The 13566-nt window shown below is 38.2% G+C and overlaps 1 protein-coding gene across 1 annotated transcript in view; it reads right to left on the minus strand.

The window, feature by feature from the left end:
* MDGA1 (MAM domain containing glycosylphosphatidylinositol anchor 1) overlaps positions 1-13566 on the minus strand; it is a 321444-nt gene that overhangs the window by 43884 nt on the left and 263994 nt on the right. The window contains exons 13-14 of the mRNA XM_081315387.1: positions 6119-6271; positions 4453-4584 (exon numbers count right to left, since the gene is read on the minus strand). Of these exons, the coding sequence (XP_081171513.1) occupies positions 4453-4584; positions 6119-6271 (285 nt within the window). The remainder of the gene's footprint in view (positions 1-4452; positions 4585-6118; positions 6272-13566) is intronic.

The following is a 13566-nucleotide window of genomic DNA, read 5'->3' on the forward strand; positions in this document are numbered from 1 at the left end:
GCCAGTTCTGGCACCATTGTTCTAATCCTTTTCAGGCTCAAAAATAGAAAACCAACCCTTTGAATTGTTCCCCAAACCAGAGGGGCAGTAGGGACTGATTGTTCTTCAGATGGTGCCATTTCAGCATACAGAATTAGTGCCATGAAAGTCATATGGAAGAGCAGCAATTATAATGCCCTTCCAAGGATGGTTTACTCAGGTTTATAATCAATTTCCTTTGGGTTCAATAAACAACTGGCTCTTATTAGTTACAAAGGCACAGTATGGGTTCTAAGAGGCTGAGAGGGGCCCCTCTTTGGTTTTTGGGACATTTCAAGTCCTCTGTGAAATACAAATCAAGAGGAAGTGTACTATAATTCAGACACGACAAGACAAACATGGTAAAGAGAAAGGAAGGAAGAAAAGAAAGGAAGAAATGAAAGGAAGGAAGGAAAAAAGAAAAAGGAAGGAAGGAAGGAAGGAAGGAAGGAAGGAAGGAAGGAAGGAAGGAAGGAAGGAAGGAAGGAAGGAAGGAAGGAAGATGTGCATTTTTGTGTGCATGCACACACATGAGAGAGTCAGAAAGCCCAGCAGCCAAATAAATCAGAAGAAATGTGAATGGCCTCCGGAGAGCTCTCCCTGCACCCGCAGCCTACTCAGCTGAGAGATATTCAACATCACCCTACTCTATTAGTTACTGAATATTTTATACTCTGGCTACATTCACTCCATTTGTATTCTGCGTCTCTCTTTCGTCATATGCATTATAAACGAGCAGTGTCTGGAAACTCTCTCTGGGAAGATTTGCCTGGATGGCTATGGATATTTTATAGTCAAATTGTGGGGAGCAAGCTAGCTTTCTGAGTTGTGCTGTGAAAATCAGGAAAGAAAAAAAGGTCATAAACTGGTTATTAAAAAAAATAAATACATGTCAGACTGTACAGCATTCTCCTTCCATTGTGCAATGAGATTTAGCTGCCCAATGATGGGGAGTGGTGATATGCACATGATAAATCTGAGAAAAGGACATTATGATTTGCCAGGCTGGGTTTGTTCAAAAGAGTTGAACAAACCAGCCCCGTTTCATTTTATCTTTGTTACAAGCCTGCAGCCAAATTCACATTTCATGAATGAGAAAGATGTGTTGTTAGACTGGAGTAAGCAACTGTTACCTCCAGATGTTTTGGATTACATCAGTGCTTATGGGATTTATAGCTCAACACAATCCAGTAAGCACTGGGGTGTCCAGCCCGTTTTCAGAACTGGTATCTTTTTCTCTTAAAACATAATTTACACATACTAGTTCAAAAAGTTACAGGATAACAAGAAGCATAATTTTTATAGTCAGAATTAGTAGGAATTATGTTTATCTCATGATAATTGAAGCCATTACTTGAACAGTGAAACTGCTGTAACAAATTTTTGGCACTTATCACCTCAAGTGATTGCTGAACAAGAGGCAAGCTGAGAAGTGATCATGGCAAAGTATCACCTATTTGGACACACTCACTCAGTTTACTGAAGCATTCTGTCTTATTAAGAAATATATCTTAGATTTAGTCCAGATGTGCTCAGATGTTACAGAAAAATAATTAGAAACAGAAACCAAAGTGATGTGAGAACTAACAGAATGGAGGGAAGGCAGGCTGGCAGGCTTAAATGTTGGGATTCTTAATCATTTATTTCCTCTTCCTTTGGTATATGCCACAGCAGGTTGCAAAAATCTAGCCAATCTTGATTGATCCCCAAAAGTTAACCACTTGCATGGAAGGCCACCAGAAAACCCTGGACTGTGGGCTAGATTAGGAAGCAGAAAAACAATCATCTAAGAAAAGGCAATGGCAAAAATGCTTCTCTGTGGCTGCCAAGAAAACCACACTGAAATCTCCAAGCAACCAGAATATCAACCTTGATTCAAGGAAGATTTTTCTTTAACCTTAAGAACCCTCAGGGACTTCTCAAAACATCGTAACAAAACAATGCAGCACCTTGTGCAAATTTAAGATATTCTTGGAATTGCTTGAGCTTGTCTAAAGCTTCAGTGGAGGAACTAGCAGTGTTCTAAAGAGGTTTGGAAGATGATGAAAACTCCAGAGTATAGGTGGATTTGGATGGGTGAAAGATACATAAATATTTTTTCTGGTTTTCTTAGTTATCGTACTCAAAACTAAATATGTTATTACACTGAAATGGTCCAAAGTAATGCCCATATCATTGCACCAATATCAGTACCTCTACGTATTGCTTGAATCAGGGAAGCGCTGATGGTAGTTAAGATATTCTCCTAATCCAGAGGTCATCAATCCTTATTTTTGGACTAATAGCCATGATTCTTGTGCCTGATTGGCCTTACAGAAGCCGAAAAGTGAAGGGCTGCTTTTTGGATAATTTGGAGAATTTGTAGAACAGGGTAGAAATGGGAGTGGTTCACTTCCCAAAAGCCCCGTGCTCCCTTCCTAGCCTACTTTTCTGATCTTAAAAGTTAAAAATGGCCATTTCACCACCAAATTACAGTGGCTGTACCCCAGAGGGCTTTGCAAGATCCCCAAAAGTGTGGGGTAAAAAAAATATGCACAACCTCCAGATTACCCAGCATTGTCATATTTTTAAGAAATTATATTCCCATATATAAAACATCCTAAATTTGTTTAAAGAAAATGTAAAAGAGCTGTTCTTGGTATCTTTCTATAGTTCTAGTACTTGAAGTAAAAAATCTTTCTCAGTTTAACGTAAGACACTTAATGGTAAAATTTATCAGTTAACCAACAAATGTGTCCCAAATTTACCAGACAGTAGGAAAATAAAACAGTTCTGCCTCAGGCCTGTGTCAGACATCTTAAAGGCATTCTTGAACTAATGTGGAACAAGACTTCTGCCTGCCACGCCTGGCTAGCTTTCAATGAGGCAGACATGGGTATTCATATTTCAAAGAATCATAATCTAACACAGAGATTCTCGTTCTTTTGTCTTTAAGAAAAAAGTGCAGAAAACTAATTTCTACTTGTGATATCTCATGTGCTTAGATACAGGAAGATGTACATTAACTCTGTTTACCAACCTTGTTTATCAATAGGTAGACATACTACTTACTGGGCCCTGATTTCTCAGTCCAGCAGGTGATTAATAACTTAGTGGCTTTTGAAAGAGTGCATTTATTATTGAAATTAATGAAATTATAATCAAGAGGTGACAAATTCGCAAATGCTCCTCGATTGACTATGAAAACTCATTAGGCACATTTGTGGCATTTACCCATGTACAGCTTCATCTTAACAATCATAGACAGGAGGTGAAGAGGGAGGGAGTGAGATATCCTTTGAAATGACTTTGCCTCATAAAACAAATCCTTATTTGCACATGATTTTTGCCATTTTCGGATTTTGTTTACTCTCTCTAAAGCACAGTGGTTACCAGAAAATCACTACTGCTATCTGGATTGTCCTGCCCAAGGAGTCTATTTACACTCTTTCCAAACTAGACCCCAAATAGTCTAAAAAAACAAATTACTGTCCTCAATCTAATCCAATCCAATCCAATGTAATCTTTCAATTAATATAAGAAAATATCTTCTTAAGAGGATTCTTACAGAAGCTGCAAAAATGATGAAGCTGTATCACAGCTATGGGAAGCAGAGGATAAAGCAAATTAAGTTGGCTATAACCAGTGGTGGGATTCAAATATGTGAACAACCACTTCTCTGTGTGGATGCCGCTTCCAGAAGTCCATTCTGGGCCTGGGCAACAAAAAATTAGCTACCGTTCTGCTGAACTGGTGCAAACCAGCTGAATCCCACCACTGGCCATAACCATGCCTCTAACAACGTACACATGTAAAAGTCTCCCAATCTTTGTAAGTCTGAAAAACACCAAAATCAAGTTTCTATCTCTTATGGTACAGAAATAAATCTATCTGAAAAATAGTGAGGATGTTCTTCTAAAGCTGCCTTCCAAATCTCTTATGTTGTATCACCATCTCCAGAATTTTCAACCAGCACAATGGCCACTGGTGGAGTTTTAGTTCAACATCTGGCCAGTATCAGATAGATGAAGTCTATTCTAAAGACTTAGAAAATGGATGCAATTTATACAAGTGCTGGTGATCTGTATCGGACTGACACAGCTATCTGTAATTTGTCTTTCCATACAACATATTCCATCATTTCGGCTCTGCACTGAAATGATGAAAAACAGAGATGAAAGAAACATATACACAGATCATGAGAGAGAGATGGAGATGTTGTCTTCAGGATTCAACTTTGGTATTGCTTTCCAAATAGAAAAACAACCTGAACACAACTCCAGTGCCAAGAAATAAAACAATCCAAATTGACAATCACCCCTGTAAAACAAACCTGGCATATTGTACACTTGAGAGCATTATTTCCCTGTAATTTGCAATGAAAAGGCAATCCCTTTAAATCCCAGAGTGTTTTTTCTCCATCCCAATGAGCAGCAGTCCTTCAAGGTTACTTACCAATGTGCTTTCCATACATGTGATAATAGAAGGAGACACAGAATCTGGCAGTCATGTTGTACATAGGGCTGATTAATCTAGCTTTGTCATCCTTCACTCGGGGTGCAGAAGCTTCAATGAACATGTAGTATCCTAGGGAGTGAGAAACCAAGATTAGGAAAGGTAACACATTGCCACAGTCCTTTTCATGTCAACAGTATTAAAAGAACCGGTAGTATGAAGAAAAGCAAGGATTTGACTCAGACCCTTTTGGAGGCGCTAAAGTGGAATTTGGGGTCTCAACATCATCTTTTCTCTGAAAGTGACAGAAGTTGGACTTAGGTCACCTAATTTACTTGTTTATATCTATCTTTTCTCCAGGATGTCTACCTGGTTTATGTGGAATGTAAGCGGGACTTATTGATCCAAATCCAGTGAGCTTTCATGGCAGAAGATGGACTTGAAACTGGGCCTCCACATATTAGTTCCTTTCTTCTACACTATTGCTCTTTGTTCTAATCCTACTATCTTCTATTATCTCAATATTTTTTCAGCCTGTTCTGAGATGTTTGATGTTTCTTGGGAGCCTAGCTTTACGGCCAGTACTGTATGCTAATTTGTACTAGCCAAGCTTCCATAGAAAGAGTGTCTCCCTACCATAAATCTTATATATGCTTATATGTATTGTAATCACCATGAAACATAGATAGAAAAGGGCTCTGGATATGAGGTAAAGGGATAGGTTGACTAGCCTCAGCTTCCAAAATCAACTTTGCATCATGATTTATACCATAACCTTTTCTGAGAAGTTGCATGGAAAAGCACAAGGTTTTGGAGGCTTCGTTGGACTCCTGCTCCAGAAGTCAGACAGACATTTTAGAATGTTTAAACTTGTTTCCCCAATCCTGACTTGCTTCTTTCCTCTGTGCATGCATCAGTGGAACAAGGACATTTGGCAGCAGTAATTAGCCAGTAACGAGGACTAATGTTCTCCTGATTCCTTTAAACAAAGCTGTGGGAGTTTTAATTGGTTATTTAATGTGAATAAGAACATGCAAATTAGCTGCCTGTTCCTCATGTCCAAAACAGATCAAGAGAGTCTGTGTGCATGCACATGCACTTGAGTGTGTATCCTGTATGAAGCTATGTTTTATATATTTTATTATATTTATATATTTTGTTATCATATCTTAAGATGAAGCATAATGTAGTAAATAATATAACATAATATAGTAAACAATTTGTCCTTAGAAAAGATCTGAAAAAATCTAGAGGCAGAAGTTCTATCTATCTCCTGCAAATTCTCAATATTGCAATCTGTGCAAATTGAAGATTTCAGATAGGAAGAAGGAAGGGGCAAACTGGTGGGTGATGGGAAAAGCTAAGAATTGAACTGAAAGGTTTCATTCCCAACAAAAATTGCTAGACGCATTCTAGCTTTCAGCAAGAATATGAGAGACAGAAGTTTGTTGTGTGCTAGACAGACATTTTGGGGGGTGTAGATTCAAAATAAGTAGAAAGCTAGCAGATGGACATTTGCATAAAACTAATGGAAAATACCATTTCGTAAGTACTTAAGAAGTGGAGACTTCCTCTTTCCTTTGTTAGAAGTGTCATCGGAGAGAAGGCAGGAATAGGAAAAAGCAAGGGGCGTAACTTTGAATCAGGAAACTGGTGGCTTGCTCACCTTCGGGGGTCCCACTGAAATCCATGGTGGGGCCTGTGTTGGCAGTGCGCTTCGGATCATGGGTTAGACTGCTTTGACGAATCCAATCAAAGTTGTCTGTTGTGTCCTGAATATAACCACAGATCTTCTCATCTTCAAAGTGGCAGGTGTTACCTGTAGGCAGGTAAGGTGCCTAATAAGTAGATCATTCCAACATGATCTTGTCTGGTGGAGTATACAGGAGACAAAAAAATAACTTCCTTGTAATAATGATGCTTCTACACTGAGAGAATAACACTAATTCATGGAACAAGTTGCATCTCCCATCCACAAACTGAAGCCAGCAAGAAGTTGCAAAAACTAATTAACAGCCCTGCCTTTTTCTTCAGCTTTAAATAAATATGGGAGAGCGTAAAAATCTATACATTGAAAAATGTCCTGCCTGTTTATAGATGAGTTAACAAAGCACACTGTGATCATATTTGTGTGATGGATGGATCTAGACAACATGTGGAGTTGTTATGATATTTTTTAACATTTCCCCGATGACTTTCCAAGTACTTCAAAACGCTGCTGCTGCCCATGCACAAAAATATTCTATTCAATCTTCACCCGCAAGGAATAAAAAAGCAAAGATCAGCATAGACGCCTTGTTGCCAGCATTCTCACGTTTGGCTCCTCTGTAAATCTTCCATAGAGAATCTATAAATGAACTTAGCAAACTAATTACAGATGTAAGGATGATCATATAGACATGTTCATTCATTAACTTAGTAGCTTTAGCTTCCTTAATCCAAGAATATTACACAGACTCCATCTTTTTAACAGCTCAGATTATGGGGAAGCACGCATACCTATGTTGGAGTCCAGCTCCTCAATGTTTGGTATTACCTAATCCAATTTTGAATATTCATTGACCACTCGCTGTTTATGAATTATGATCATAGAAGGGACTCAAAAGGGCTGGATCACCTTACACAAAACCAGGGAAAAGTCGACATGCTGAGCAAAATAATAATAATAATAATAATAATAATAATAATAATAATAATAATAATAATAATAATAATAATAATAATAATAATAATAATAATAATAAACCTGATAAAAATGTGATCAGCTTTGGGATAATGTCAAACTCCACTGATATGAAGGAGAAAGTCAGGATATGAAGTATAGCTGGAAGGAGCAAATGAAGTTTGTCTTTATATCTTTTGCTGTAGTCCCAATCTATTATTTTAAGTTCCCTGTTTAGCTATTTTATAGACTATCAATTTGTAAATTAATCATATTATTTTACTGACAATTTCTGAACTTGGTTGGGATGATGATTTACAGGCATTTGCATAACCACACTTAGCATACTAGAATAGAATAGGATAGGATAGGATAGGATAGGATAGGATAGGATAGGATAGGATAGGATAGGATAGGATAGAATAGAATAGAATAGAATAGAATAGAATAGAATAGAATAGAATAGAATAGAATAGAATAGAATAGAATAGAATAGAATAGAATAGAATCTGGAAGGAACCTTGGAGGTCTTCTAGTCCAGCCCCCTGCTCAAGCAGGAGAACCTATACCATCTCAGACAAGTGACTGTCCAGTCTCTTCTTAAAAACCTCCAGTGATGGACCATCCATGATTTCTGGGGGCAAGCTATTCCACTGGTTAATTGTCCTCACTGTCAGGAGGTTTCTCCTTAATTCCAGGTTGTTTCTCTCTTTGATCAGTTTCCAACCATTTTTTCTTGTCCTGCCCTCTGGTGTTTTGGTGCAGAGGTCCCCAACCTTTTGGACACCAGGACCGGTTCCATGGAAAAAAGTTTTTCCATGGACCAGAGTGTGCGTTTGTGTGCTGCCTGAATCCCACAGATGGGGCTTTGCTTGTTTGTGCAGACTGGTTGCTGGCATGCTGTGGCTTGGTACCAGTCCATGGACTGGGGATTGGGGACCCCTGCTTTGGTGAATAATGTGACCCCCTCTTCTTTATGGCAGCCCATCAAATACTGGAATGCTGCTATCATGTCTCCCTTATTTCTTCTTTTCTTTAGACTAGCCAAACCCAAGTCCGGCAGCTGTTCTTCATACATTTTAGTCTCCAGGCCTTGGATTATCTTAGTTGTTCTGCTCTGAATTTTTTCCAAACTCTCAACATCTTTTTTGTGATATGGTGACGAAAATTGGCTGCAGTATTCCTAGAGTTTTATAAAGCGGTACTAATACCTCGCATGATCTTGATTCTATGCCTCTGTTTATACAACCCAGGATTGTATTAGCTTTTTGGGCAGCTGCTGCATATTGCTGGCTCATAGTTAAGTGATTGTCCACTAGGACTACATGGTACCTCTCTCAGTTACTGTTTTTAAGTCAGGTCTTGCCCAATCTGTACTTGTACCTTTGATTTTTCCTGCCTCAATGTAAAACTTTGCTTTTCTCCACATTGAAACTCATTTTGTTGGATAGGGCCTATTGTTCAAGTTTGTCAAGATCTTTTTGGATCCTTAGTTGGTCTTCTGGGGTGTTGGGTACTCCTGCCAGTGTCATCTGCAAATTTACTGAGTTCCCCTTCAATTTCCTCATCTAAGTCATTGATGAAGATATTGAAGAGTACTGGGCCTAGGACGGAACCTTGTGGTACCCCACTGCTTACTTCTCTCTGTGTGGATGTAGTCCCATTGAGAACTACTTGTTGAGTTCAGTTTGACAGCCAGCTACAGATCCATCTGGCGATGATGTTGTCTATTCCACCTTTTTATAGCTTACCAAGGAGTAGGTTGTGGTCTACTAGCTACAGTCAGTATAATTTCTCAGTGATTACCTATGCTCCTTTTATGTCACATCTATGCTATTGCAACACATTTTATGGACAGTTATTCTTGAAGGCAATCCAGAATTTTAAATGTTAGAAATGTGACAAATGTAATAATGCCAATCTAATTTTAAAACCCTATGTTGCTAGCCAATTGTATCCAAGATTTTATCTGTCTAAAGGGCTTCCTATTTGTATGAACCTGTCATTCTGTTCTGTTCTGAACTTGCCACATTATTAAAATCTGCAGGAGAAAGGGAATACCTTTTTACAGACTTACTTTTCTGCTAAACCAGAAATAGCTTTCTCTGATGACCTCAAAAATGCACTTTTGGTGCTGTGATTGGTTCCACTGACTCCAGAAAGTGTGTCTTTTAAAAGTATTGTTTCAGCATTTTCCTTAAAAAAAAGCTTTAATATAGATGTTATTTTTCTGAATTCTCAGATAATACCTCCATATTTCTCAGGAAGTTGGCACAAAACTACTTGAAGAAATAAACCCAATGGCCTAAGGTGTCATAATCTGAAAGGGGAAATAATGGTTGGCAAATGTCTTTACATTCTCCATACCCCATCAATCCAGGACTGGATGAAAAATCTAACTTGATACTCAAAAATAAGGCAGTGGAAAGAGATGGAAATTGATTTTATATGGAACGCATAAAGAAAGATAACCCAATAACAGACCAGCCCTGAATAAAAGGATGAGAACTTTAAAGAAGAAATGTACAAAGCAAAACAAACAAATGTGAAGTGCTAAAAAAACTGGTGTCAAGACTGAAAGTGAGGTTAGTATCCCCCCCCCCCCGGTCTCAAGCTTCTATTGCATATCACATTTTCCTGCATTAGATTGTGTGTCTATGAGTGTCAAGATCTTTTTGGAATGTTGAGCAGATGTGTACACCTTTTCTCTTTCTTTGGCCTGCTTTTGGCCTCCTTCATTTTATTCCACTTCCATTTCTCTCAAGATAGAACAGGGCTTAGTTTTAAACTCAATAAAATGGGCATGCAGTGCATGCTCATTCAGCTGGACTCTGGGCTGGATCTGAAGGATCAGTTTAAAGTAATTTATTGGTTAGAACTGAAGGGCAACCACTGGTGAAAGTCTGCTGAGCACTTGCCCTGGAAGACCTCATGAAAACTCAGCTAGCTGGCTGGTGAAACTCCTGCCAGTGAAGTAAACACAGCAGCCAAAGGGAGCTTGGCTGGCCACTTAACCACTAATTAACCCTGACTAAGTGCTCTCTACGCGGTCCATTCAGTTCTAATTAGCATCCTAATCCAAATTAGCCACAGTTTTTAAATGCTGAATGCTAGGGACTGCCTAGCTTCTGTAACTGAAGAAGAAGCGGAACATGCACACAGGAGATGTGAGACTAGGAAATCACAAAAACAATCTGTTTCAGGTCCTGAGAAGCTGGGACAGAAGTGAGCTTTTTAACAGATCTTCCAATACATTATTGGCATGAAGATGATTGAACTCCAATTGCAGCTATATGGATTAAGGACAGAATGGCTTTAAAGGTTGTGAGGGAGGCTTGGTCATTTCACCCAATCCCACCGCATAACCTCAGCTATAGATGATTGCATTAATTTTGAATTTCTAAGAGGATAAACTATAATTGCAGTTCCTACAAGTAACCATGCCATTATAGGTTGATTTTTGTGAGCATTGTCAGATAAAAGCACTCTTCCTCATTCCCATTGCTTTCAGCAAAGCAGAATTTGTCACTACTTGTTTTGTGTCCATATGTGTCACTAGAAAGCTAAGTAGGGTAAAGTCTAGTTAATATTTCCATAAGGTTTCCACAGGGTTGTAGGCTAGACAGTAGACAAATGGCTTCAATACTTCTCTCAAGAAAAAATTCACCAGAAGCTTTGTTCAACTAGAAGACTTTAATTTGCATCTTCCACTTTAATTTCACTGATTTCAATTCTAAACTCAATTTATTGCCAATGCTAAACAAAACTAATATAAAAAAATGACTTTGCAAGAAGTAAAGGTAAAGACACTTCAGTCAAATGAAACCAAATTTGGGCATACTTGTTAAGTAATAAACTGTGTTATCAACAGAAAGTCTTAGATTCTGCCTATCAGCATTCACTCCCACCATGCAAGCATTAGGCTGCCAATGAACAGGACAAATCGTCCTCTCTGTGAGGCCAGAAATAGAGGACACCCCACTGGTGGCCCTTTCTATCTTTTTTGAAACCCAACAATTACTGCAATTTAATTTTTGCTTTTTTATTATAAGGGAGGAGAAGACATGGAAGCTCCCATTCATACCCACAACAGATATGCTAAATAATTTATTTATCAATGCCAAAGCTGACAACTTCTATTATCTGTTGGCTATTTAGGTAAGCACAGACACTTTTCAATATACCTGTGTCTTTAACTGATTATTTGTACACTTTCCCTTTACTTCAAGCTGGTTTCCATCTTAAGGCTGGAGTCCGCTTTTGCAGAATCTGTGCTTTATAGCAAGTGGTCTGGAATTAGTTCATCTGCAAGCTCATCAATGAAGAAGATTAAAAAACATAGCATATAAAAGAATGTAAAAGGTTCAAACCACAAATCTCTCTACAATCTGATTTTTTTTCCTATGTGGGTCCACCAGATATGCAACAGCATTTTTTTGTCATTTTCTACAATTATTTATATTTAAGACCATAATGCAGCCAGCTCAGTCAAAGCATTCCTTTCACCATTTTCTTAGGACTTCTAGGCTGCTACACAATATCTAAAAACTCACAAGTAGAGCTAATTAAAAATTTAAGGGGGCAATGGAAAGAGGGTGTAATAAATATTAATTCTGGGATTCTCTCTTTAAAAAAAAAGAAGGCAGGAAGGAAAGATTCTCAGAACTTTTATGATCAAAAACTAGTAAGGAGCCAGTCAAATCAAGAATGGAAGCAAACATTCAAAATTAAATTTAGTTCTGATATAATTCCTGTATCAACACAAATGTCTGGAAAATAACACTCCATTAACTAGCTTTCATAAGTTATGTGGTCAGATGATATAAAATTCCTTGTGTAGCACTGTATGACATGCAAGCCTTAATAATGCAGAGAAATCTTACTAACAAAGACAAAGCAGATGGTGAAATAATTAAATTCTTTCCTAATCCAGGGATGTCAAACTGCTGGCCCGCGGGCCAGATGTATCATGCCAAAACTGTGCCCCCCCATTGCCGACAATGGATAGAAAGTCATGATACGTCACGACACATCACGTGACGTTGCAAGTTTGACACTCCTGTGGACCTAATCTATAGATTAATCAGCATTATGTGTCCCTAATATCAGGCTACTATAGGAATTAATCTTACCATAGGCAAATTAATCTTTGCCTTTCACTATGATCCATGGAAAATCCCATCGGAGGTTTATTGGAGAGCCATGTGTGATGGTCCTTCCATCCTTATAAACCAACTGCTCAGTGTCTCTCCTACAACTTCTTACAAACATCAGTTGGATAATTTAGTACAGGAGTAAATTGAGAAAATTTCCAAAAAAATTTCTGTCCAGCTGAGAGCATCAAGAATTGGATTTAGACCAACCATTTGGGCTTGACTGCAAAATTACTTTCTATTCATCATGGACCTTATATATACTGTTTTAAACAAATGTGGTATTAATAAAGGAGAATATTTGCAGCTCAGGGTTGAAATGAGGGGTCCTTTGTGCTCTCTGAGCTTGGTTGTTTTCTTCCAAAAGTTTCATTACCCAAACTAGGTAACATCATCAGTGCTAGTCTAACATCATCAGTGCTAGTCTAACACTGATGATGTTACCTAGGATACCTCAAACAAACATAGTAGGAACAGATCTCTTCACAATGCCAGGGAGACTAGTAATAAATGAAAAGATGGTTCCTTTCACATAAATATTTTCTTCTTTCAAGCAATTGTCAATGGATATTTCTTAGATACTATATCTCCAAAGGGACAGGACCTGGATTCCCATTATGTAGACCTGACCAATAATCAACTCCAGAGGAACGGCAAAACTTTTATTAAGATTAGCTATAGTAAAATAATCTTGCAACTCTGATTGTACTTTACCTCTTTCCCCTCTTATATTCATATTCACTAGGCAGGTACCTGTCATTTTCACATTCCTTCTGCTTGTTCTGGACTTAAGACATATTTTTCCTCTCATTGTTCTGGTAATGTATATTGCCTACCTTTGTCAAAACCAGCTTCTTTACTTTCTCCAGGTCCTAATATCTGTGGAAGCAATCCCCATGCACTGAAAAGGGAAACAGCTAGAGGTTCATGTGGGGAATTCTTGAGCTACGGAATGAGCAAAGGGATTCCTATCTCTTATCCACCCCTCCCCCTCCAGTTTATTCCTTCAGATCTGCAATCTCCTGAGGCTGGTCTTCAAATCTGTGGTAGCAGTTTGGGGTGATAGATATGAATCTGCTTTCTGACAAATCAGAATGATAAGAAGAGTTATGTTGTTTGACTGCACGGCATAAATTGCTGGACAGTTTACATATTTATTGTACCTTGGGATGGGATGGAGGTGGAAAATCTGCCTTCTTCTTGAGATGTTATTTTAAGCACTGTCAACACCCAAAAATGAAAATGAACCAAAAGTCACCAAATTTTAAATACTGCTTATTTCCATCTTTATCGCTGTTA

This window comes from Vipera berus (genome assembly GCF_964194415.1).
Source record: "Vipera berus genome assembly, chromosome: 1".
Lineage (NCBI taxonomy): Eukaryota > Metazoa > Chordata > Lepidosauria > Squamata > Viperidae > Vipera > Vipera berus.